This window comes from Chlorocebus sabaeus, chromosome 16, assembly GCF_047675955.1.
Source record: "Chlorocebus sabaeus isolate Y175 chromosome 16, mChlSab1.0.hap1, whole genome shotgun sequence".
In the NCBI taxonomy this organism is placed as follows: Eukaryota; Metazoa; Chordata; class Mammalia; order Primates; family Cercopithecidae; genus Chlorocebus; species Chlorocebus sabaeus.
In genome coordinates, this window is record NC_132919.1 from 29,567,414 (window position 1) to 29,594,558 (window position 27,145).

General features: G+C 51.4%; 1 protein-coding gene across 1 annotated transcript in view; it reads left to right on the forward strand.

Annotated features, from left to right (window-relative positions):
• Positions 1-13,245: 13,245 nt before the first annotated feature.
• Positions 13,246-27,145, forward strand: part of RAB11FIP4 (RAB11 family interacting protein 4) — a 141,497-nt gene continuing 127,597 nt past the window's right edge. Inside the window, exon 1 of the mRNA XM_008010962.3 lies at positions 13,246-13,420. Within this exon, the coding sequence (XP_008009153.1) occupies positions 13,262-13,420 (159 nt within the window). The 5' untranslated portion in view covers positions 13,246-13,261. The remainder of the gene's footprint in view (positions 13,421-27,145) is intronic.

A 27,145-nucleotide genomic window follows, 5' to 3' on the forward strand; every position in this document is an offset into this window, starting at 1 on the left:
GCCAAAAATTGAAGTAGAAAGAAATTGATGGTAAAGAGATACTTTCTTTGTAATTTGTGAATGGAAGGCAGCTTGATACATTTTACCTACATTGGGCCAAATTATTTTGTCTTTTAAAATTTTCTCAAAAAGGTCATATTGCAAAATTATTCTAGGTCCTTTACTATGTCTTTATGCTGACAATCAAGCTAGTAGTGATCAAGGGCATTAAGCTTCTGGGGTTACAAGGTTCAGAACTCTCCCCACTGGCCACTTCCTCCATATAAAATAAGACAGTCACATTGGAATCTTAATAGGGCCCTTTCCTGCTGAGAAGTTCAGAAAGCATTGCCTAAATTAATATTTTTAAAGGAAGAAAATGTTGACAGATGTAACCTTAGCTGATTGTTCAAAGAAACATTTTCCGTTGGTTATAATTGTAAATACAAAAGAAGAAAGCTTGGCCTTTGCCCTCTATGACCTCATGACTTAGTGGGGAAAACAGCCACCCAAACAATGACCACAGTGTCCCAAGGTGTGGATGGGGTTCTTAGAGGGTCATGGAGTGACTGGCATGGTTGGCAACTGAGGAGGTGGGTCTTGAAAAATGACCAAGAAATTTGTCCAGGTTGAAATATGTCCAGTGAGCAGTTGAAAATAGGGTTTTGGAGTATTTAATGAACAGAAGGTAATCAAGGCCATTAAGAGACTGACCCAGAGACGGATCACGAGGTCAGGAGATCGAGACCATCCTGGCTAACACGGTGAAACCCCGTCTCTACTAAAAATGCAAAAAAAGTTAGCCGTGCATGGTGGCAGGCGCCTGTAGTCCCAGCTACTTGGGAGGCTGAGGCAGGAGAATGGCGTGAACCTGCGAGCAGAGTTTGCAGTGAGCTGAGATCGCACCACTGCACTCCAGCCTGGGCGGCAGAGCAAGACTCTGTCTCAAAAAAAGAAAAAAGACTGGCCCAGGGAGGGCAAGTAGCAGAGAAATGTTTAGGCAGAAAGCAGCACAACACAGATTGGCTTCTCGTGTTATTTTTCTCCATTCTTTTGTCCCACGTTGGGGAATGCAGCCTAATTTTCTACATTTAAAAAGTATATGGGCCAGGCATAGTGGCTCACACCTGTAATCCCAACACTTTGGGAGGCCGAGGCGGGCAGATAACCTGAGGTCAGGAGTTCGAGACCAGCCAGACCAACACGGAGAAACCCTATCTCTACTAAAAATACAAAATTAGCTGGGCGTGGTGGCACATGCCTGTAATCCCAGCTACTGGGGAGGCTGAGGCAGGAGAATCGCTTGAACCGGGAAGCAGAGGTTGCAGTGAGCCGAGATTGTGCCATTGCACTCCAGCCTGGGCAACAAGAGCGAAACTCAGTCTCAAGGAAAAAAAAAAAAAAAAAAGGTACATGAAGATATGTCTTAGTCCCAGACCACAAAAATAGCAACACTTTTTCTATCCTAGCAATTATAAATGTTTTGAGTCTGGCCCAAAGTTGAAGTAGAAAGAAATTGATGGTAAAGAGAGATTCTTTGCAATTTGGTAATTTGTGAATGGAAGGCAGAAAGGAATTAGGGGATCTGTGCCTTCATTAAAAAAGACTCCACAGGCCAGGCGCGGTGGCTCATGCCTGTAATCCCAGCACTTTGGGAAGCCGAGGCGGGTGGATCACGAGGTCAGGAGATCAAGACCATCCTGGCGAACACGGTGAAACCCCGTCTCTACTGAAAATACAAAAAAATTAGCCGGGCGTGGTGGTGGGTGCCTGTAGTCCCAGCTTCTAGGGAGGCTGAGCAGGAGAATGGCGTGAACCTGGGAGGCGGCGGAGCTTGCAGTGAGCAGAGATCGCGCCACTGCACTCCAGCGTGGGCGACAGAGCGAGACTCCGTCTCAAAAAAAAAAAAAAAAGACTCCACAAATACCACCCTTACTCATATCTAGGATTCTACAGGAGGCAAAAATTCGTTATCAAAATACCAAGTCTGTTTTAATGTGCAGCAGTCAGTCATTCAGCAAAACATTTTCTGGGTGCCTTGTTGTCAGTTTGAGTACCAGCACCTCTTGGGAAAGATATCTGATCTCCCATTGGCTGAGAGCCCTTCTATTGCTTCTGTGACGGCTTCTCTATACAACAACAACGTAATCATCAACTATCTTCCTATGTCCCTGGTTAGGAATATGAGCCTTCCAGTGTAGGGAACATGCATTGTTCAAAGGTGCTCAATAGATAGTTGTTGAATAACACTGAAGGCTTTATGTTATAAAGAACTATATAAATAGAATAATGGGGAAAAAAAAGACCCCATTCACCATAGCAACCCCAATGCAAAATCCCTAACAAAATAAAGGTGACCTGTGTAATAAAGACCTATTGAAAATTCTAATCCAGACTTTGAGATTTCACCCATCAGTAAAATTTCCAAAACGTATTTCATCAACTTATGCATTTAGAAACCAGAAAAAATATATATCTAACATACGTTTTTTTGTAAAATGCCATTTCAACTCTGAGTAGCGGGGGAGGGAATCACAGGATAAAGTACAGTTCTTTAAAACGAATTAGTTTTGCTTTATAAAAGTCACTATGTTGTTCTCAATTTCCTCTCATTGCTGCTTATTTTTCTCCGCACAGCACTGCTCAGCAGGCAGGCATGTGAGGGGGCTGGGCTGAAAGGACACTGCAGCAAATGGAGAGACAGACCACAGTCCTGAGTTGGAAAACTGAGTATCGTTGAATGCCAGATCTTCCAGAATAAATGAACTGGCTTAATACAATTCTAATCAAGATGCCAACAAGAAGAGAGTGTATCCAGACAAAATGATCTTTGGAAAATATTCTTCACCTTGTGGAATAAACAGGAAAGCATGGCTAACAACGGGTAGTCGAAAACTTTCCTTACTAGATAGTAGAACAAATTTTTAAATGCTTAAATACTAATAGTAATTAGAGTAAATAGAGTGGTTAGAGTAAATAGAAGGTCCAGATTATGCTTTGATTTTTTTATTTAAAAAGAAAAGCATGAGTAATTCCAAAAGTGTATTGGCTTCAAAGCCACAAAAGCTTATTTCTCACCTCTGCTACATGTCCATCGCCTGTTATCAGGAGGCTCTGCTCACCCTGATTTCCTGGGACTCCAGACTGAGTGATCAGCCATATCTGATCACTCACTCATTTGATCTACAGATTGCCAGCCATCATGCCAGAGGGAAGGAGCTCAGGCTACACTGTCCAGCCACTGTGATGATGGAAATGCTCTGCTGGAAGCTGAAACAGAGTGGTTCCATTTTCATTTGTCACATTAGCAAAGATATACTTAATGTAGGTGCAATTCCAGAGTGTGGTGCAATGAGTTCTTCCTGCACTTGGCCTCATCTTTCTGTATTACCAGTTCCATATCTGCACTGTCCAGGACAGTGGCCACTAGCCACATGTGGCCACTGAACACCTGAAATGTGGTGAGAATGGGGAGCTAAACTTTTATATTAATTAAATGTGAATAGTTAACATGTGGCTACTGACTGCTAGACTGGACAGAGCAGCATCTGGAAGCTCTTGCATCAGCAATTAAAGGCTTGAGGCCAGATGTACAGTTACTTCTCACAGTCACTGCCAGAACTTGACACACAGCTTCACAAAGTCACAAGGGTCAAAAATCACTATCTTCCTCTGTCCAAAAGGAAAAGAGCTGGAAACGTTGGCCAAGAACATTAATGACTCCTACAACTGGGAAGGACTTTGTAAGCTTAAAAGCAGTGTAAGTGCTGGGTGCGGTGGCTCATGCCTGTAATCCTAGCACTTTAGGAGGCCGAGGCGGGTGGATTGCCTGAGCTCAGGAGTTCAAGACGAGCCTGGGCAATATGGGCCTGTCTACTAAAATACAGTACATTTCCAGGCATGGCGGTGTGCACCTGTAATCCCAGCTGCTCAGGAGGCTGAGACAGGAGAATCGCTTGAACCCGGGAGGTGGAGGTTGCAGTGAGCTGAGATCATGCCATTGCACTCCAGCCTGGGTGACTCCGTCTCAAAAAAAAAAAAAAAAAAAAAAAAAGGCAGTGTTTAAGCTTAAAAGCAGAAATCCTAAGGGTCCTGCATTGACTTCCTAACATTAAAATGTCTCCATGTCCAAAAAAATCACACACAAAATTAAAAGGTCAACCAACAGGGAATTATAAAGAGTTCATAAAAATCCATCTAATGAAAACACCTAAGTAGAAAGAAGAATGGGCAAAGGACATGAATGGCCAATCCACAGAAATACTGTACCAACTCCTATTTATGACAGAAAAGGTCATCACACTCATTAGTTAAAAAAAATGCAAACTGAAACAATGGGATGCCTGATACAAATTTTCATTGGCACATTAGCGAAGACATATTTAACTAATACTTGGTGCAGGTCAAGAATGTGGTGCGATGAGTTCTTCCAGCACGTGGCCTCATCTCTCCGTATTACCAGCCTTAAAAATGTCCATACTGGCCAGGTGTGGTGGCTCATGCCTGTAATCCCAGCACTTCAGGAGGCCGAGGCAGGCGGATCACCTGAGGTCAAGAGTTTGAGACCAGCCTGACCAACACGGAGAAACCCCATCTCTACTAAAAATACAAAATTAGCTGGGCATGGTGGTGCATGCCTATTAATCCCAGCTACTTAGGAGGCTGAGGCAGAAGAATCACTTGAACCTGGGAGGTGGAGGCTGAGGTGAGCCGAGATTGCGCCATTGCATCCAGTCTGGGCAGCAAGAGCGAAACTCCGTCTCAAAAAAAAAAAAAAAAAGAAAAGAAAAAATTCCATACCATTTGCCCTAGAAATTAGGAATCTAGCCTGGAGAAACAAATGGTAAAAGAGTGAAGATTTTCATCAAAGTATTATAATATCAGAAAACCTGAAGACAACCAAAATATTGGTTAAATTATCTACATTCATCCAGTACCTTCTGGAGGCTGACCACTTCCTTATGCAGCCTTTAAAAATGGCCTAATACGGGACATGGATGCAGCTGGAAACCATCATTCTCAGCAAACTTTCGCAAGAACAGAAAACCAAACACCGCATGTTCTCACTCATTGGTGGGAATTGAACAATGAGATCACTTGGACATAGGAAGGGGAATATCACACACTGGGGCCTGTCGTGGGGTCGGGGGAGGGGGGAGGGATAGCATTAGGAGATATACCTAATGTAAGTGACGAGTTAATGGGTGCAGCACACCAACATGGCACATGAATACATGTGTAACAAACCTGCACATTGTGCACATGTACCCTAGAACATTAAAAAAAGGCCTAACAATATTTAAATTTTGGGAGGGGACTTCCAATAAAATCAAGAGTTTTAAAATCACATAAGAGGGCTAATTCCCAATTACGTAAATACAAATATATGTATATAGTTTTTGCATAGGATAAAGAAAAGGAAATACATTCAATGTTAACAATATGTATGGCTCACTTATTCCTTTTTGTGTCTATTTTCTTTTTTTTTTTTTTTTTTCTTTTTTGAGACGGAGTCTCGCTCTGTCGCCCAGGCTGGAGTGCAGTGGCGCGATCTCGGCTCACTGCAAGCTCCGCCACCCGGGTTCACGCCATTCTCCTGCCTCAGCCTCCCAAGTAGCTGGGACTACAGGTGCCCGCCGCCACGCCCAGCTAATATTTTGCATTTTTAGTAGAGATGGGGTTTCACCATGTTTGCCAGGATGGTCTCTATCTCCTGACCTCATGATCTGCCCGCCTCGGCCTTCCAAAGTGCTGGGATTACAGGCATGAGCCACCACGCCAAGCCTTTGTGTCTATTTTCTGAGCATTTTACAATGATCATTATTGCTTTGAAAACAAAAAGGGTTTTGAGAGATGAGGATAATGCTTACTTTTAATTGTACTAAAAAGGGTGTTTATGAGAGCAGAGTTTATTTAGGTATTACATTAACTACCACCTCTTGGATGTTTTTACCTTTATCTTTTTCCTTTTATCAAAAGGTAGCTCTTTACCTAATTTGGATTACAGGGAGCTGGGTTTGTTTTCCTTCCTTAGGGAGTATCAGCATAACTAGTTTAGAGTGGTGCAGGTGAACTGCTGTCAACTCCGTAGGTCAACCCCAAACCTTCACCATTGTTTTATGACTTCTACTCAACAGCTTGCAACCTTTCAAGGTTAACAAGGTTGATGGGGAATGGTCCTTGCTCTCAAGCAGCTCTCAGGTGGCCAGGCGCAATGGCTCACGCCTGTAATCCCAGCATTTTGGGAGGCTGAGGCAGGTGGATCACCTGAGGTCAAGAGTTCAAGACCAGCCTGGCCAACATGGTGAAACCCCATCTCTACTGCAAATACAAAAAATTAGTAGCCGGGCATGGTGGCTCGCATCTGTAATCCCAACACTTTGGGAGGCCAAGGCGGGTGGATCACCTGAGGTCGGGAGTTCGAGACCAGCCTGACCAACATGTAAAAACCTGTCTCTACTAAAACTACAAAATTAGCCAGGGATGGTGGCATGTGCCTTTAATCCCAGCTATTTGGGAGGCTAAGGCACAAGAATCGCTTTGAACCTGGGAGGCAGAGGTTGCAGTGAGCTGAGATCGCACTATTGCACTCCAGCCTGGGCAACAAGAGCGAAACTCCATCTAAAAGAAGGAAAAAAAGCCAGGCGTGGTGACGGGCACCTTCTAATCCCAGCTACTCGGGAGGCTAAGGCAGGAGAATCAGTTGAACATTGCAAAAGTTGCAGTGAGCTGAGATCATGCCATTGCACTCCAGCCTAGGCAACAAGAGTGAGACTCCATCTCAAAAAAAATACATGGTGAAGGATGTGCATACTTAACTATAATTCAGTCATTTTCCTCACCTCTTTGGGCTTCCAGGCACCTGTTCCCTCTCCTCCTGCGGCTCTGACAGCACTTCCTACACCTGCCTCTTAACTCTCGGCTCTTTACCCTGTGTCTGTTTTCCTAATCTGGGAATGATCCCATCATCCCTGAGAAGACAGCTGGGTGCCCTGGCCAGGGGAGACAGCCGATGGGCAGGGCATCCCTGTGTGTGCATCATGAACACACTGTAGGGTCTGCGAAGTTCTGTGAGGGCAGAGCAGTAAGGGCAGCTGACTCAGGAAGGCTTCAGGGGGTGGCATTTGAAGGATGGCAGTGGAGGTGGTGGAGGGGGGACAATCCAGGCAGAGGGAACAGCATGTGCAAGGCAAGCCAGGCATTTCACTGATCAATTCCATGTTGAGTCACTGTCTTGGAGTCTATGCCACACAATGCTTGGGATATAGTAAGTGCTCAACAAATGTAAACTGAGTATAGTAGATGATGTTACTGCTCAGCCATGTTTTACAGAACAGAGAGCATCAAGCTGTAAAGGGCCTTCCTGCTTGCCGCTCACCCTGAGGACTGAGTTTTTCTTTTAGGTAGAAGTGGGCAGTAGAGGAGGTTCAAAGCCAGGGAATGTGAGTGGGTTTGACTCACCGAGGACACTGCTTCCTAAGCCAGGAGGGAAATGTTGGTGCCCTGCCTGGAAGTTAGTTTCAGGGGCCATTTCTGCAGCTGACAGTAGGATCCGGAGCCCAGTTGGGTAGAATAAGTTAGGTTTTGGAATTTCTTCTTAGAATCCTGGAAGGAATTTTAGCAATCCTGCTTCTAAGGGTCAGAGAAGATTCTGGATACCCCTCACATCAAGAGCTCATGCAGCAGAGGAAAGATGAGGTCTCAAGATGCCCCCCTGTACCCCAAGTGTGCCCTAGTCCAGCCAGGGTCGTCAGCACTCCAAAGGCAGGGCTGGCTGTGTCTCCAAGCAGGGGCCTCTCTGCTTTTGCTCACAGAAACATATTTTGGGATCAGTGAAGAAGGAAAATAAGTTCACAGCACCTTCTTCCCCTTCAAAGTGATAATTATTCATGGGTTTAAAAAAAAAAAAACAACCAGCAGGTTGTGAACAGGAAGTTACTGAATCCTGCCCCATTTCCAGACACATGGACAATGAAATCAAGGCTCACAGATGAAAATACAGAAACGTTCCCCCTTTTAGACTGGTTCTAAACTGCTCCATATCGACACACATAATCACCCAGGTGCCAGTACTGTGCCAAGCACTGGGCGAGGCATGACACAATCTTTTTTAAATTAAAACCCTGGAGGACCTCTGCAAGGTAGAAAAACTGAGGCTTAGAGAAATTAACCTGTCCAGAGTCATGGGGCTAAACGAGCAACAGATGTTGGTGCCCAGCTCAGCTGTTTTGAATTCCAAAGCCTGGCTCTTAATAATCTTTGATAACTTCCACATGGTATTTGTACCATCCGTATTCATTTCTCATGGCTGATGTGCTAGCTCCCACAAACTTGGTGGCTTAAAACACCAGAAATTTATTCTGTAACAGTTCTGGAGGCCAGAAGGCCCAAATCCAGGCGTCAGCAGGGCTGTGGGCCCTCCAGAGGCTCTGGGAGGGATTCTGCTCCTTGCCTCTTCCAGCTTCTGATGGCTGCTGATGCTCCTTGGCTCATGGCTGCACCACTCCAATCTCTGCCTCTGTGGTCACATTACCCTCTCTTTATGTGTCAAATCTGCCTCTGATCCATCTTATCGATATGTGTGATTGCATTAAGAGTCTACCTCGCTAACCCAGAGTAAGCCCCCATCTCCAGATCCTAGTTTGTTGTGGTGTTGTTTTTGTTGTTGTTGTTGCTGCTTTTGTTTTTTTTTTTTTTGTTTTTTGTTTGTTTGTTTTGAGACAGGCTGGAGTGTAGTGGCATGATCTGGGCTCACGGCAACCTCTGCCTCCTTGGCTCAAGCCATCCTCCCACCTCAGCCTCCTTAGTAGTTGAGACTACAGATACATGGCACCATGCCCGACTAATTTTTGTATTTTTTAGTAGAGACAGGATTTCATCATATTGCCTAGGCTGGTCTCAGATTACTGGGCTGAAGCAATCTGCCTGCCTCAGCCTCGCAAAGTGCTAGGATTACAGGCGTGAGCCACCGCACCCAGCCTCCAGATCCTTAATTACATCTGCAAAGACCCTTTTTCTAATGAGGTAACATTTACAGCAGGGGTCCCAACGCCCAGACCACAGACCATTACCAGTCCATGGCCTGACAGGAACCACAGCAGGAGGTGAGCGCCGGGTGAGTGGGCATTAGCGCCTGAGCGCCACCTTCCGTCAGGTCAGTGGCATTAGATTCTTATAGAAGTGGGAGCCCTATTGTGAATGGCACATGAGAGGGATCTAGGTTGCATGTCCCTTATGAGAATCTGAAGCCTGATGATCTAAGTTGGAACAGTTTCACCCCGAGATCCTCTTCCCCCGATTTGTCTGAAACCAGTCCCTGGTGCCAAAAAAGGTTGGGGACCACTGATGTACAGGGATTGTTACATAGATATCATTTAAGGGGGCATTTTTCAGGCTACCACACCATATTTGTCCATTCCTTAATTTATTCCTACACAGACCCTAACTATGTGTGTATGGGCATTATTTAGGAGCTACAGAAATCAGGAGAGAAATGGACATAGTCCCTGCTACCAGGGACCTCATGGTCACTCCTACGACCTTCCATACAGTTTCCCAGATACTCCAGTGATAGACAACAGGGGTAAGAGATGGTATGGATAGTCACAAGGACAATAGCTGTCACTAACCAGCAGCACTGTTCTGACACTTACATGGATGTATTAACTTACTGACTCTCACCACAGCCTTATCCGCACCTGTAAGTGGGCTGCACAGTCTGTCCTTTCACCTCTCCGCAGGAGCACATGAGAGAGGTGGCCAAGGGGGCAAGATGGGGGTGGTCATGAAAGGCTTCCTGTAGGAAGTGCCACTTCCACAACACAAGGACAGGAATTAGAGAAAGTGGAATTGGGAGGGAGTAGGATTGAGGCCTCCCACCCACTAAACAGAGGGAGGCAGTAGGGAGCCTGGATGCTCCCACACTAGGGTTAAGGAGCGCAGGAGAGTATGAAGACACCGCACAATGCCAGCTCAGGCAATGGTGGCCATTGAGTTTTCAGCAGGGGAAGGACCTGATCAAACTTGTTTCTTCCTAGAGAAGGGGCCAGAATCCCAACTGTCCCTTCCATGTATATTTCCCAGTATATTTCCAGCCTGACAAGGCTGCTGCAGCTGTTGGAAATCCCCTGGAGAATCAGAGGTCACCTGGAGGAAGTGGAGAACAGTAGGGAGGCTCCCCGCCTTCCCACTCTATCCATGGGGACCTCTTGCTTTCCTGGAGCAACCCCCTTCACCCTGAGGTTCCCAGTCCTGCAGCCGGTCCTGACATTGATATTCTCTTGCTGCTTCTGCTCGGGGTTGCACTTTGAGCTCTTCGATCAAGGTGATGGGAGCCTTAGTGGTCCCAGGTCCACGTCCAAGGACCCAAGGCTCCATAAATTTCACCATCTCTGAGGGACCTTTCGGTAGGCACTCAGCAGGCCCTCTTGGGCTCCTAGGGCCTGGGACCTCAATGTAGATCACACTGGGCCATGACTGTCCCCATCAAGTTCAGCAAGTGGCTGCTCCCCTTTCACTGTCATCCTAGCATACCCGACACAACATAGGTGCGCCACAGAAATGTGACAACCCCAGAAAGAATGCCTGTGATGTGCTTTGCTGGCCCCAGCAGCACAGCGGTGAGCAAAAGACCCAGTGCCACTGGTGGGCGAGGCAGGTGTCCTTCAAACCATCGCCCACCAGAGACAAAACTGCAGAGACCTGGGCAAGGAGAGTCGGGTCAGGGAAAGCTCTCCTGGGGGATTTTTGAATTTGTGATGATCCTATCTTTGACAAGAACTGGCTAATCTCATGGCAGGATCCTGTCTTGGTTCACTTGGGATTTGTTCATGCTCAGGCCTGAGGTCCCCGCCTCTGCCAGCTGAAGTGGGTGAGTCTTCCAGCTCCCCTGTCCCCAGTAAGGGGGCATTCAATGCCAGGCAGAGCGCAGAGAGCCACTTCTGCAGCCCCCACCAGGGGGCAGCCCCAGCTCCTGGCCATCTCCTTTCTGTGCTGAGCCCCTTGGGTGAGAGAAAACCGCACAAGCTGACCTTGGACGAACTAATATCGGGGTCCCAGGGGCAGGCAGCAGCCCCCAGCTTCCACTCCCTACCTCCTTGCCGGGGAGCTGGCTGAATCTCCAGCAGCCGGTCTCTCCCTGCCAACCGCCCGTCCTTATTCTCCATTTCCACCTCCATTTTGCAGGGTAGGCGGGGGAAAGCAGCATTGCTTAGATTCGCTCTCATCTTCAGTCGCTCTAAAAGGAAGGCACTATTATCCCCACTGTACAGGCGAGGAAACCAGCTAAAATATGTTAGTATCCGGCTGAGGGGCATCCAGCTAGCAGAGACGCTCTCACTCAGCCGAATACCCCCACTCCACTCCCAAGGCCTCCCCTTTCCCGCTTTCACACATTTCGGACTCCTCAATCCTCAGAACCACAGGTCTCTCTTCCCAAGAGGTGGCTCTCAGAGGAACCGAAGGGTCAAAGGAGAGTAGCTAAAAGCCAGGTTCATCCCAGGAGCCAGGGCTGGAAAGAAGGCGGCCCCGCCCACTATCAGAAGGCAAATGGCAGTCCCTGCGCAGGATATATTCAGGGTTGAGCAGGAAGACCACAGAGGTACAAACCGAGGCCCAGCTAGGGGAGGCCATGCAGTTCATCCCGGACTCCCACTACATTGCTCCTGGCTCCTCACACAATGGGCGGGCCCATCCCCTCTGGGTGGGGCTTCCTCTGGGCCCACTCTTGGCTGGAGATCAGGGACTTGAAGGTAATTAAGACATGTCTTGCCCTGGAGGGCTTCCCAGCATGGTAGGGAAAATGGGCATCCCACTAGAGAATGAAGAACTAACTGGGCATCTGGAAGAAGGGCCTAGAACTCAGGATAGAAGACAAGATGGAGTGCCATCAGAGAAGCCTTCCCGGAAGAGGAAACCTCTGTGCTGAGCAGGACAGCACAGGTGGGAGTAGCCTCAACCAAGGTCTGTTTTTGGGTTGGGGCCAATCGTTGCCACAAAGACCTGATGTGCCCAGCAAGGAGGTGGAGAGCAGAGGAGAGCCCGGCCCGGTCCTGCAGGGCCCCGAAGCGGGGCTGGAAAGTCAGTACAAGCTGGGGTGGAGGCTCCGCTGAGCACTAATGGGAGGAGGCCAAGGTCCTGACCTGGAGCCTGCAGCCACCAGGACAGAGATTCTGTCCTGGACTCTCTGAGCTTGGGGCATGCGGGCTGCCAGGGAGGTGTGATGGTGGGAACCCGGGGAAAGGGAGGAAGCCTCCTCCAGGCGTGGGGCAGCCCTGGGTCCTGCAACAGGCAGGCCTCTGGAAGGGCCTCGCTTTTCCTCCCTTGGGCATCATCCTGGTTTTCTCCTCACCTCCCCGTCGCAGGGTCCCGGGTCCAGGTTGGGGTTCAGTTCCCTGCTCCTCCTCTCTGTGCCCTCCCCCCGCCCGATGGCCCCACAACTGCTGTCTTGGAGTAGAGCGCCGGGAGACCGCGGCGCCGAGGTGAAGAGCGGAGTCCAGAGCCCTCCAGAGCTGGGAGCGAATCCCGGCCCTGCCTCTCGCGAGCTGTGTGGCCTAGAGTGAGTCCGACCTCTCTGGGCCTCAGCTTCCTCCGACATGAATGTGGTCACGGAACGCGCCAACGCAGGAGGCACCCAGGACATCCTGACCGCTCGGGAGACGCGAGGCGCGGCAGCGGGCACGGGCAGCGGAGAGGGGCACGACCCTGCGGAATCCTCCGGCAGGGCGGGGCCTTCGGGTGGCTCCGGGTGTCCAGAGGAAGGGGCGGGCTCCGGGACGCGGAGGGAAACTGAGGCCGCGGAGGAGGCGACCGTTGGCAGCGCGCTGCGCCTGCCGGCCCCGCGTGGACGGCCCCACTCGGGAGGACGCGGGCTCCTTTTGTCTGCAGCGTCCCCGCCGCCGCTGCCGCCTCCCTCTCTCCCTCCCGCTCTCGCCGCGGCCCCCGCCCCTCCCCTCCCCTCCCCCCTATTGCCCCTCCCCTCCCCTCCCCCCTATTGCCCCTCCCCTCCCCCATTGCCCCTCCCCTCCCCCATTGCCCCTCCCCCTTATCCTCCCCTCTCCCCCTCCCCTTCCCTCCCCTCCCCTCCCCTCCCCTCCCTTCCCCTCTGGAGCGGCGGGGGCTGCGGCGCCGCTGCTGACACTGATCGGCCGCGGCCGCCACCGGGCGGAGGCTGCGCGGCGCAGACCCAGGCGGGCGGCTCCGGAGGGCGCGCGGCGATGGCGGCGGCGGGAGGGCGGCGGGTTTGGCGGGCGAGGGGTCCGGGCTGAGCTGCGGGCCGGCCCGGATGGCGGGCGGCGCGGGCTGGGCGGGCGCCCCCGCGGCTCTGCTGCGCTCCGTGCGCCGCCTGCGCGAGGTGTTCGAGGTGTGCGGCCGCGACCCCGACGGCTTCCTGCGCGTGGAACGCGTCGCGGCGCTCGGACTGCGCTTCGGCCAGGGCGAGGAGGTAAGCTGGCCCGACCCCAGTCCCGGTCCGGGGACCCCAGCCCAGCCCCCAGCCCCGCCGCCCCTCCCCCAGCTCTCCCGCCGGGTCACCCGCGTGGCCCGAGGCAGTGGCCTCCCTCCCAATCCCCTCCCTCCGCCGGAGCCCAGGACCTCGGTCCCCCGGGTATCCCCGGCACAGCCGGGCCCTCGCTTTCCCCCGCTCCCCGGCGCCTGTGCCCCGAGCATCACGCGTCACGCCCAGGGTGGCTTCTGCGCCCACCTTCCCTCCTCGGCCGTGCGGGTCCTTCTGAGCGGTCTGCACATCCACCCTTGTCTTGGGGAGAGACCTACCAGAATCTGGTCCCAGGCTCCCCACCCCACCCCCAGCTGCGGAGAACAAGATGCAAGGGTCTGTGTACGCCCTGCGGGGCCGGGCCAGGGGGTGAAAGGGACAGGTAGGGGTGCTCTGCAGCCTTGGCTCCTTGGCTGCACCCACCCTGCCCAGACACAGAAGGAGGTGTCTGCTGGGGCCACCGTGTATTCCCAGCCCAGTGCCGAGTGACCTCTCTCATTCAGGCTCTGCTGGGCAGCCAGGCTGGCAGCCGGCTGTGTTGGCTGCAGCAGGCCAGGCAGAGCCAGGCTCGGGGAGTGGTGGCTGAGCAGAGGGCTTTCATGTGGCATCTATTTGGGGAAAGCAGGACTTACGTAGATTGTTAACAGGGCTGGAAGCGGAGGGTCGGTGCAGCCAGTAGGGTGGACGGAGTCATATCACCACACCAGAGTCCTCTGGTGGCACCGGCGTGGGGACTGGGGACTGTGTCTTAAGGGGAAGACAGAACACCCACCTGGCTGAAATGGTCAGGGATTTCCCCTGGAGACAAAAGCCCTGAGAAGTGGGTTTCCAAGACCATCTAAGGCCTCAGGCCCTGCATGGAGGGCCTGGGGCCATGGGCCTCAAATGGGCACTGGCTGGCATTGTGTTCCCGGGACAGGTCAGACCAGGCATTTCAGAACATGGGGGAAGCTGGATGATGGCCAGGTTGGAACTGTGCCTCCATGTCAACAGACAGTGAGAGGCGATGGAGAATTATCTCTCACTGGCACCTGGGCATGGGCCGGGACCTGTGAGTTGCTGAGAGCGGTGGGCAGAAGAGAGCGAGGCAGCTTCAGGGCTTGAGAACTCAGGTACCCACCCCAGGAAACACCACTGCAGTGCCTGTGAGAGCCCAGACTGCCCTCTGCGGGGCTCTGCTGAGGGGCACTCCTGCTGCCACCATGACCTTTCTTCCCCAAAGGCCAGACACACCCTTCCCTTTTCCCGGTGGTTCCCATCTGGGGCAGGCTGAGCCGACTCCTGGTGTAGGTATAGTCCCGCTCCTTCCTCTCAGGACACAGGCTGCAGGTCGGGTAAAGAAGCCACCAGCTCTGGCTGAAACCTGGAGTCCCCGAACCACAGAGCTTCAGTGGTGGGAAGGGTCTCCCAGCAACCTCTGGCAGGGGCCACCAACCTCGGCCACGTGCCCAGCAAGCCTCACCCACTTCTCCCCCGGCTGGACAGTTCCTGCCATTAGAACCTTCTCCCTCATACGCTCTAGAGACAGACCTGCTCGTCACTTAGTCATCACCATTCTGCACAGGGACTCACATGGGTCTCTCTTCTTTGCCGGGGCCTTTAAATATTTGAAAATAGCACTCATGCCCCTTCTCTCCTTCCTAGCTCCTTACTCCCATTTTCCCTTCTCCAGGCCACATACCCCAATTCCTGAAGCCCTAGGCCATTTCCATATGACCCAGTAGCCAGACATCTGGCTTCTGGCCCTGGAGCTGCCATCACCTAATTCTGTGATTCAGTTTTCCTAGCAATAACATGAAAGGGCTGGACCAGCAGACCGCCCCCCCGCCCACCCAAGACTGTACTAGCCCCAAGACCTCACACATGCACGCAGCTCAGGGTGGGGCTGCCTCTGCACTGTCCACTCATATTAAGTTTCTGGCCACCAAAACCTCCAGGGATCTGTTTTAGAAACCTCTGCCAAGCCAGGGATTCTCCACCCTTGGGGGAGCGTCAGTGATTTCTTTCTTTTAAAAACATACTCTGATATTACTACAGAAGCGGTGGATATGCACTGCAGAAAACTGGAAATAGGGACAAGCAAAATAAAACGTATTGTGTCCTATCTCTCCCGCAGCGCCTCGATGACACTTCTGTCAGGCCTTTCCAGCTGTTTCCATGCTTATATGTCAATTTTCTCCAGAAAATGAGATCATACTGTGCATACTGTTTTGTAACCTGATTTTTTTGCCGGTAAATGATCATCACTTTTCTGCTTCAATAAATTTTCATCTCGTTTAATATGCAGACCTTTTTCAGATTTCCCTATTTGACCCCAAAATGTCCATTTTTGCTGTTTCCTCTCTAGGACTGTGCAATGTATGTGATTGTTGTCACCTTTTAGTCTCTCTTACTGTAACACAATTCCTTTTTCTTTTCTTTTTTTTTTTTTTTTTCTTTTAACAATCCTGGCTTGTGGAAGCATTCGGGCCTGTTATCTGTGTCAATAATTTCTGGAATATAAGCCTGTTTCTTGGCCCTTATTCCCATTTAATTTCGTCTTGTTCATTTCCTCACATTGTATGTGTCAAGAAAGAGAATCTACCATCCTACCTCTGTCAGTCTCAGCTGTGCTGCTGCCTGCGGGCTGGAGAAGCAGTGCTTGGTGTGTCTGAATCCCCAAGGCTGGTTAAACATGCGGGGCAGGACCATGGACAGGGCCCCGAGGCACTTGTAGGGGTGGTTTTCTGCTCACACTGTATTGACCGAGACCCGTGGAAATATACTTTGCATCTATACTCACTACCCATCATATCCCCTGATGCATTACAAAATCGGATCGTTGTTTTCCAGCGGTGGAGGGGGCCTCCCTTACAAAATGCAGTGTACTCTGTTTCTATTTCATTTGCTTTAAAATCAGGCAGTGGCATTGATTTCCCAGCCACTTGGTGCTCTGGGGTGGATAATGATCATTCATTAGATATGGAGTTCAGTGAACTTACAGCTGATTGTCCACAGTTTACCACCTACCCCCAGAATACCAGGGATACCAGGATCAAATGCTTTGCAGAAACCAAAATATACTAGGTCGTAAAGTATGAAATAAATATCCATGAGGCCATAATGAAGTATATATAGTATAAATTATTGAACAAATGAATAATAAATAAATAGGAAAATCTCTCGTATAGAAGAAATCCAAATAACATATGCTAATAATTGCCCCACTGAGGAAGTAAAGCATAACTTCACACCCTGTAAGCATGAGATGTGTGTAGTGGCTTCCTTATAAAGGGTAGAGTTTGGAAAGGGGAGGGGAAGAGCAACTGTATAGTGGAGAAACCCAACACACACTGTCTCAGAAGGTGATCAAGGCCAACATCGATAGTGACAGGTTATGATGATGGCATATACCCTTGGTGTGATGTGGTGAGAATAGACCTTTTCCTCTGTGGTCTTCCTCCCAAACCAGTAATCCCAGTCTAGCCCTGAGAAAAACACCAGACAAATCCCAACCGAGAGACATTCTACAAAATACCTGATTAGTACCTGTCAAATTTGTCAAGGTCATCCAAAACAAGGAAATTCTGAGACACTGTCACAGCCAAGTAGAGACTAAGGAGGCAGATGACCAAATGCAGTGTGGTGTCCTGAATGGGACCCTAGAACCAAGAAGAGGACATTAGGTAAAAATTAAGGAAGTCTGGATCAAGTATGAACGTTACTTAATAATGTTATTTATGGATTAGGTTAGTCCCTGATAGTTCCCTACTTTGTTGACCTAGGTATCACAGCAGAAAAGAGGAGACAATGGCCCAGGTGTGGTGGCTCATACCTGTAATCCTAAAACTTTGGGAGGCTGAGGTGGGAGGATCGCTGGAGCTCAGGAGTTCGAGACCAGCCTGGGCAACATGGTACGACCCCCATCTCTACAAAAAATACAAAAATTAGCCCGGTGTAGTGGCATGCACCCGTAATCCCAGCTAGTCGGGAGCCTGACGCAGGAGAATCGCTTGAACCCAGGAGGTAGAGATTGCAGTGAGCTGAGATTACATCACTGCATTCCAGCCTGGGTGACAGAGTGAGACTGTGCCACAAAAAAAAAAAAAAAAGAAAGAAAGAAAGAAAGAAAAGGAAGAACGAGGGAGGAAGGGAGGAAGGAAGGAAGGAAGATTTTTGAGGAATGGGGGCACACCACTGCCCTGACCCTGAAAGTCTACAATGCCAGGGGAGCAGGACTCTGATAAATATGTAACATGATGGCTCAACACCCTGACCCCGCGTTGCCTTCCTGATGTATTGCATAGTCTCCCTAACCTCTTTAAGCCTCTATTTACTCATCCATCAAATGGAACTGATCAGAGGCCCCATTCCATAGGGTTATTTTGGGATTTGAGTGAATTAATACATACAAAGGGCTTAGCGCAGTATCTGCACAGAGTAGGCATAATATCAGAATTGCTGGCACTCTCCTTGTCATTATTATTATTTTCTTAACACTTGCAAGCATTTTTGAGAGGCTGTTCTAGGCTGGGGATTTGCTAGAAATTGAGGTCAAGATTTGGCACTGGCCTCTGTGTGTTCAACTTACCCTCCTTAACCAGCTGTGGTGTTCCTGCCCCTCTTGCGTCCCCCCGGCAGTCAGAATGGCAGACATTGAAAGCAGCCAGAGATGTCCTGGACCACACTTCCTTGTGACATGGTCCTCTTCCCTTTCCAGTTTGAAGACCGTCCTTCTTGCTAGAAAAATGGAAATAAGAATCACCAAGTAGGCCTCTGTCATGCTTTAACACAGCACCATCTCCTCTGGACAGCGGGCCTGTCCTGCCTGCTTGAAGATGAAATGATGGTCCCCATTAGGCTCCCTGAGTCCTCAGGTCCCCTCTGAGCTAATGCCCACTATCGGGGAATTGTTAGTGTCACTTGGCTTAAGCCTGGGTCTTTGAAATGGCAAAAGGGTTGGGGTGCTAGGATGGGCTGAGACCAGCCAGGAGCCAGCCCTGGGGCTGGGGTCGATGTCTTCTGAGATACATGGGCTTCCAGGAACAGGAGCACCTGGAACTAAAGCTCCTCTGCTCATGAGTGGGGATTGGATAATGGGGAAGAAACAACTGTATCCCCTCAGCTGTGGCCGGAGGAGGCGGTGAAGGGGAAGGTAGGGCCAGACCAGTGGTTCCCTGTAGGCAGTGAGGAGACCTAGGCAGCCAAGAGTGGATGTGTGTGGAGAACGGGATGGGGAGCAGGACTGGAGGCAGAAGGCCTCCTCAGGACTGTGGCACATGGTAAGAGAGGAAAAGCAGCCTGACTTGGGCAGTGGCAAGCGATGCAGAATTGACAGGGGCCTGGAAGGCCGGCAAAGCCCCAACAAGCCACTCCCAAAAGGTGATAGTTAAAGGCGCTCTTTTGAGACCAGGCAGCCTCTATGTACCCGACCCTCATGAGGCCACCGTGCAGAGTAACAAGGCTGGCACATCAGAAGGCAGGCCCAGGTGCCCTGAGCCTGGCAGGAAAGGTGGGAGTGCCTGGGACCTCAGGTGGGAGCAGGACAGGAGTGGGCCCAGAGAGACGTTCTCTTTCCTGTGCTTCTGGGGAACGGTGCTCCTGAGGTTGGAGGTCATCATGGAAGTGGGGCCAAGGCTGAGGTCCCTTGGGGCCTGGGGATGGGCACGTGGTGCCACACTCTGCATTGGGGTGGGAGGACGAGTCCTAGCTGGGGCACCGTCTGGCCTCTCATGCCCACCAGTGTGGCTGTGCCGGGAGGAGGCTGGATGCAGAACGTCTGCTGGGACTCATCCATCTTATCAGACACGCCCCTGCCTTTTTTTTTTTTTTTTTTTTTTTAATTGAAACAGGCTCTGGCTTTGTAGCTGTGGCTGGAGTTCAGGGCTGCATCACGACTCACTGCAGCCTCAAGCTCTTGGGCTCAAACGGGCCTCCCGCCCCAGCCTCCCAAGTAGCTGGCACTGCAAGCATATGCCACCATGCTCAGCTAATTTTTTGTCAGACACTCTTTTTTCCTGTTTTTTTTTTTTTTTTTTTTTTTTTTTTTTTTGAGGTGGAGTCTCACTCTGTCGCCCAGGCTGGAGTGCAGTGGCACCATCTTGGCTCGTTGCAACCTCCACCTCTTGGGTTCAAGCGATTCTCTCACCTCAGCCTCCCGAGTAGCTGGGATTACACAGCCACGTGCCACCACACCCGGCTAATTTTTTGTATTTTTAGTAGAGACGGGGTTTTGCCATATTGGCCAGGCTGGTCTTTTAACTCCTGACCTCAGGTGATCCACCCGCCTGAGCCTCCCAAAGTGCTGGGATTACAGGCCTGTGAGACACTCTTGACGAAGCCTGAATCCATTTGGCAAAACCTTGCTGAGTTTCAGCATCATTCCCAAGACACTGGAGTTCTAGAGAAGGAAGCGCCAGTGTTGAGGGGCTGTGCTCTGGTTGGGGGTGTGATCCCTGCCTCCCTTGGTGAGACCTGAATGGGGGACGTGTAGACCTGAGTAGGGGGAAGAATCAACCCTTCCCATCAGCAAGACGTGCCCTCTGAGGGGTTTCAGTGGGTAGAGAACCTTGAACCATCCACAAGCTTCCCTTAGGGGCGTCCAGCCCATGAAGTGGGACGTTCCCCCTGTACAGGTACGTCACGAGGCTGGACAGGCAGCATGGCTTTCAGACCTGGCACCGACTCTGAGGCCTAGGAGCCTTCCCCAGCACCGGGAAGAAAACCAAAGAGAAAAAGAAGAAGAAAGGACTGGGCGGAGGGAGGAGAGCCCGGGCCAGAAGATTCCTGTGTGCTGCCTGGGCTGGTGGGCAGGAAGTAGGGAGCCCAGGAACCTGGGAATGGGGGCGATGGCTACAAAGCCACTCCTTTTTCCTTTAGCAGGGCTTCCACCGCCTTAGAAAGTAGGTGCTGGGCAGCACTGCCTTGGGGGGCAGTGTGTTGCTAGGGTGGGCCGCAGGCTCCTGGACAATGGTGCCCCGGCCTGGGCAACCTGCCACCAGCAGGAATAGGTCCACATGGTGGAGGGGGTTCTGCCTCAGTCCGGGAGTGTAGGGTGGAGGGCTCCTTCTCTTCCTGTTGCAGCACCCCTTTGGCCCACCCAGCAGTCGTCCCCACCCCAGCCCTGAGCAGTGCCACCAGGAACAGTGCAGAAGGGGAACCCAACAGCTGACTGAGATTGACTCTTAGAGCTGAGTCACACCAACCTGGGCAGGATGGAGGGGAAATGCCCCTGGCCTGGAAATGGCATACGGTTTGCCCAAGTCACTGCTGTCCTCCCAGCCCCAAGTTATTGGGTAAATGTGCTGAAATTTTTATAGAGTTGATTTTATGGAAGTACCCCTTACATTTACCCTTAACATGGGTCCAGATGTAAAAAAAAAATTTTTTTTTGAGACGGAGTCTTGCTTTGTCACCCAGGCTGAAGTGCAGTGGCACGATCTCGGCTCACTGCAAGCTCTGCCTCCTGGGTTCACACCATTCTCCTGCCTCAGCCTCCCAAGTAGCTGGGACTACAGGCGCCCACCACTACGCCTGGCTAATGTTTTATATTTTTTAGTAGACACGGGGTTTCACCGTGTTAGCCAGGATGGTCTCGATCTCCTGACCTCGTGATCTGCCCGCCTCGGCCTCCCAGAGTGCTGGGATTACAGGCGTGAGCCACTGCGCCCGGCCAAAAATTTTTATTCCTAGGCCAGGTGTGGTGGCTCAACCCTATAATCCCAGCACTTTGGGAGGCTAAGGCGGGTGGATCGCTTGAGGTCAGGAGTTCGAGACCAGCCTGACAAACATGGTGAAACCCCGTCTCTACTAAAAATACAAAAATTAGCTGGGCGTGGTAGCATGCGCCTGTAGTCCCAGCTACTTGGGAGGCTGAGACAGGAGAATTGCTTAAACCTGGGAGGCGGAGGTTGCAGTGAGCTGAGATTGCACCACTGCACCCCAGCCTGGGTGACAGAGTGAGACTCCATCTCAAAAAATAAAAATAAAAAAATAAATACAAATAAATAAATTTTATTCCTAGGCCCAGCACAGTGGCTCAAGCCTGTAATCCCAGCACTTTAGGAGGCCGAGGCAGGCAGATCACCTGAGGTCAGGAGTTTGAGACCAGCCTGGCCAACATGGTGAAACTCCGTCTCTATTAAAAATACAAAAATTAGCCAGGGGTGATGGCACACACCTGTAATCTCAGCTACTCGAGAGGCTGAGGCAGGAGAATCACTTAAACCCAGGAGGAGGAGGTTGCAGTGAGCCGATTGTGCCACTGCACTCCAGCCTAGGCGACAGAGTGAGACTTTGTCTCAAAAAAAAAAAAAAAAGCCATTTTATTGCATTAATATCGTGGGTACCTACTGTGTGCCAACCCTGCCCTGGGCACTGGGAAACAGGAAACAACAGGGACCTGGACTCGCATTCTGATTGGGGGGCACAGGAAAGAGACAGACAAAGGAATAGAAACAACTGCCAGGTGCGGGTAAGTGGCAGAAAAAAACATCAGTGCTGAAACAAAAGCCAATGTACTTAGAACAATGTCATAGATGGATATTGAGGTGGAACCCAGAAGGAAGTGGGGGCTGCACCTTGCGAATGTCTCGGGAACGCGGTCCATGCAGAGGCAGGAGCCTGCCCCGGGGCTTAGAGGCACAGTGAGCCCGATGACAAGGGCGGGCCAGTTCCTGCGGCCTTCCCTGCAGGGGCTTTGGCTTTCTTGGAATGAGATGGAAGCCCCCAAATGGTTCTGAGCAGAGGAGAAATAGGATCAGACTTAGGTTTAATGGGGACCACCCTGGCTGCCATGTGGCTCCTCGGAGAGGCAGAAGGGGCCGGGAGAGGCAGGGACACCAGTGCCAAGGCTGCTGCTTCACCCAGGTGATGGGCGCTGGGGGCTGGGAGCAGAGGAGAAGCCGTGGAGCAGTGGCTGGATCTTGAAAATGGAACCGATTGGCAGTGAGAGTGAACAAGAGAAGACTTTGGAGACAGGCTGCCGTTGCTGGGTGGGGAGGCAGAGAGGAAGAGGGCTGGGTGAGGACTCGGGAGCTCCACGTTGGCCTGTGAGACCTGAGTGCAGCTGTGGAGCCAGCGGCGATGGACAGGTCTGGGGACCACGTTTCAGCCCAACCCCACCTGGCACATCCTGGGCTATTTCTCCCCTTCCTTCTATCCTGGCCCCTGAGTCTCATCTCGCTGCCCACAACAAAGGAATTTACAGAAGCTGACCCAGGTGTGGCCTGGCCCCCTTTAAAAGCCAGACTTGGACAGACGCGGTGGCTCACGCCTGTAATCCCAGCACTCTGGGAGGCCGAGGCGGGCAGATCACGAGGTCAGGAGACCGAGACCATCCTGGCTAACACGTTGAAACCCCGTCTCTACTGAAAATGCAAAAACAAAATTAGCTGGGCATGATGGTGGGCGACTGTAGTCCCAGCTACTGGGGAGGCTGAGGCGGGAGAATGGCGTGAACCCGGGAGGCGGAGCTTGTAGTGAGCCGAGATCGCGCCACTGCACTCCAGCCTGAGAGACAGAGCCAGGCTCCGTCTCAAAAAAAAAAAAAAAAAAAAAAAAAACCGACTTGCCCCAGCATCTTCAGATTCTTGGAGACTCCCTCATGGGCCACAACTTAGGGCCACCAATTTCCTGCAGCCTGTCACCCCTGAGGTCACTGCTGAGGACCCACTGTCCATAGCTTCTGTGTCCTTGGGGGCAGGGGCAGGATGAGCAGAGCAGCCCAGAATCCTTACAGGTTTCTATAACAATCCGTGACCCAAGACGGGGAGCATACAGCCGTAGCCCAGATTCCAGCTGTGAGGACCTCTGGCTTCCCTGGAGACCAAGGCCTTGAGTCCAACATATACTTGAGTTGCTGTGGCTCAGGGCTTACAGGCACAAAACCCAGAGAAGATTGCCAGCTTCCTCCAAAGTGTTTGCTGATGACACATGGGCCTACAATGGGTACTGTCCCCAGGAAAATCCCAGTCTAAGGCCAGCACCTCGACAGGATAGACAGAGGATTGATTTGAACCAAAACAAAAACCAGAAGGGGAGTAGAGGTCATTCAGTGAGACTCCCGTTCAGCGCCTGCATCACTCAGTAGCCAAGAGACAGGGACACGCTGCCTCCCAAGGCAAGCCCATTCTCACCTGACAGAGCTCTGGCTGAGTTCTTGTTCATATAACGAGCTGAAGTCTATCTCCTAGAGTTCCATCTGCTCACACTTCCTCCACCCATTCATCCAACCATCTGCCTGCCCGTTCACCTAAGCATCCACTTACCCATCCATCTACCCATCCATCATCCCTTCCGTCCAGCCATATGTACCCAACCAGGTACCTCCTGATCCATCCGTCCAGCCAACCGCCCATCCAACCATCCATCCACCCATCCATTCATTAGCCACTCACCCCTTAGCCCACCCATCTGTTCATCCACCCTTTCTCCCACTTCCCTAGCCTCCCCATCTGTCCATCCATCCATCCACCCACCCACCCACCATCTACCACTTCCTGAGTATCGGTCATGCACAAGTCCTAAGCACAGACCCAGGGATGGGGACTGGTATTTTCAGGGAGTGACAAGTGTCTCCATGTAGTAAAGGGACAGGAAGGGCAGGGAGACTGAGAACTCAGGCTGGAACAGGGACCAGATGGTGACTTTCGGGAGGGCTCAGGAGCTGGGAGAGTCTGAGTAGCTCAGATGAGTTTTGGATGAGCAGCAGCACCTCATCCAAGAGCAGGATGTCCCTGTCTCTTAGCTACTGAGTGATGCAGGCAGTAATTCCTGCCCTCTACGGAATCGACTCCTTTTATGACTTCTCACTTCCCACACAGGCCACTGGGTCTGCCAAGAGCTGGGGTCTTGCTGAAAAAAGTGAAGGCTCAGATTATTTTATTTATATTTATTTATTTATTTATTTATTTATTTATTTATTTATTTGAGACAGAGTCTCGCTCTGTTGCCCAGGCTGGTGTGCAGTGGTGAAATCCCGACCCACTGCAAGCTCTGCATCCCAGTTTCATGCCATTCTCCTGCCTCAGCCTCCTGAGTACCTGGGACTAGAGGGGCCCCCCACCATGCCCGGCTAATTTTTTTTGAAGTTTTAGTAGAGATGGGGTTTCACCATGTTGGCCGGGATGGTCTCGATCTCCTGACCTCGTGATCCGCCCATCTCAGCCTCCCAAAGTGTTGGGATTACAGGCATGAGCCACCACGCCCGGCCCTGCCTTTGTATTTCTTAATCCCTTTCATCATCATGGCAACCAGGAGGCTCCAAGAGATGAAGTGACTTGTCCAGGGTCTTGAGTAACTGGAGGAGCTGGGATTTGAACCCAGGTCTGTCAGGTTCTAAAGCTGCCTTTTTAGCTTCCTACAGTGGGGGTCCCACGTTCTTAGAAGGTCAGAGGAGGGAGAGAGTGACCTGATCTGAGTTCCAGAAATCTAACATTGGAGAAATCTAAAATTTGAGGCTTCCTCTGGCTGGGGAATTTGAGCCTGGGGTGGTCTCGGTTGGGAAATGCACAGATCAGAAGTAGGTCTGGGATCTGCAGGATGGGCGGCCAGGGGCCCTCTCATGGGCACTGCATCCCAGCACTGGGCAGGGAGGGAGTCTGCCAGCGAACTGTGCCCGGAATTATGCATCTGCGCCATTTCCTGTTCAAGTGGTGATGCCATGACCCCAGGAGGTGTGCGTTTGTTTCTCTGACTGCTCCGATTTCCTGCCAGGCACTTGTAGGTAATTCTCTGCAGGCCCAGGCTGTGTGGGGCTGAGTCTTCTGTGTCTCCAAATGGCCACCCCGCCATCCCTGCACCACAGACTCCTGTTCCTGCATCTTCCTCAGCCTGCACTGCAGATCCTCCCCAGTCAGAGGCCCTGCAGCCCCAGCCGGCCTCGGCCCCATCCTGCTCTCCTACCCCTTCCCCACTTCCACTTTTCTACAGCACCTCAGATCAGGCCAGGCCATCTCTCAGGTTCTCTCCCTGCCCTAGGGAAGTGGCTGGGAGCTGGGCCCTAGTGTCAGGCACATCTGGTTTGAGACCCAGCTCTGCAACTTACTTGCTGTGTGACCCTGAGAAGTTACCTAACCTCTTTATGCCTCAGTCTCCTCATCTGTATAGTGGGGATAATATTAGCAATGCATGTTAAACCCTCAAAACATAGTGACACGTGACATAGTGCCACATATATTTGTGAAAATGACCATTACCACGAACTCTAGGTTTTCTGAGTCAGCTCTCTGATCCACTCTGTGACAGATATTTTTGAGGTCTGATTCTGTGTCATGGTTGGGGCCAGAGGGTATACAGATGAGTAAGAAGGGATTCCTTCCTTGCGGTGGGGGAGGGGGACTGACATGGAAGCCCTGGTCAGACCTGCGGGAAGGGCACGGGCTTGGGCAGGTGTGGCTGAAGCATGAAGACAGGGGAGTCTGGAAGATGAGAAAGCCTTTCTGGAGTTGGGACTCCAGAAATGGATGGTGGGGCTGAGTTTGGAACAGGGTCTGCCAGGGTGGAGGGAAGGACAGGTATGCCAAAGGTGAGACCTACCTGTGCAGAGGCCCACCTGCAGGGGTGGGGGGGCTGACCAGGCAGGCTGGAGGCAGGAGGTGGCAGGGCTTGATTTTATCCCAAAGGTGTCAGGATAAAATGTTGAAGAGGTTTAAGCAGAGGGCCACCCTGCACTAATGCCTTTAGACAAACCCACCTAGAAGTAGCGTGGGTGGGGGAGAAGGGGCTGAGGTGGGAGGTTTCTGTCCCAGTTCAGGGGCAAGGAGAGGGGACCCTGAGGATGGAGAGAAGGCGAGGGGAGGGTCAGAGGGAGGCTCCCAGGTGGTCTGGAGGCATTCACATGGGTCCTCCATGATTCCCACCTTGGTGACTGGGTGCTGGAGCCCTGGGTCCAGTGCAGGTGGCGCTCATACGCCTGCCAAGCTCACGCGGCTCCAGGGCCTGCCCTTGCTCTCAGGAATCCTTCCAAGGGCAGCTGCTCTTTTTTTTTTTTTTTTTTGAGACGGAGTCTCACTCTGTCGCCCAGGCTGAGTGCAGTGGTGTAATCTCGGCTCACTGCAGCCTCTACCTCCCTGGTTCAAGCGATTCTCCTGCCTCTGCCTCCCAAGTAGCTGAGACTACAGGTGTTTGTGCCACCACGCCCGGCTAATTTTTTGTATTTGTAGTAGAGACGGGGTTTCACCGCGTTGGCAAGGCTGGTCTCAAACTCCTGACCTCAGGCAATCCACCCTCCTTGGCCTCCCAAAGTACTGGGATTACAGGCGTGAGCCACCGCACCCAGCCTGCTCTTTATTTTAAAAACAAAAAAATTATCAAATATTGTTCTTGATATAGAAGTTTAAACTACTTTATACCTAGTTTTTCTTAGTTTTCTTTATACTTAGTTTTACTTTTATAGTAGGAAAAAGAAAGCTAACTCGCACTGAACTGAATTTCTGTACCTTAAAACAGAAATGTGGCTATGATTGCTGAGTGTGAGCTATCGTGACCTTTTTCACCTCGTGGTATTTACTGTGCCTGAGTCTGCTCAAGAGATGCTGGTGTCTCCTCCCTCTCCCACCCTGCTTCATCCCAGCACGGACTGGCCCTCACACCAGTCACTATTAGTGTCTGCTCTGGGCTCTGCTCTGCTGAGCCCAGCTCACTGAGCCCAGCCCACTGAGCCCAGCCCACCTGGCAGGGCACCTGGGCCAGCTG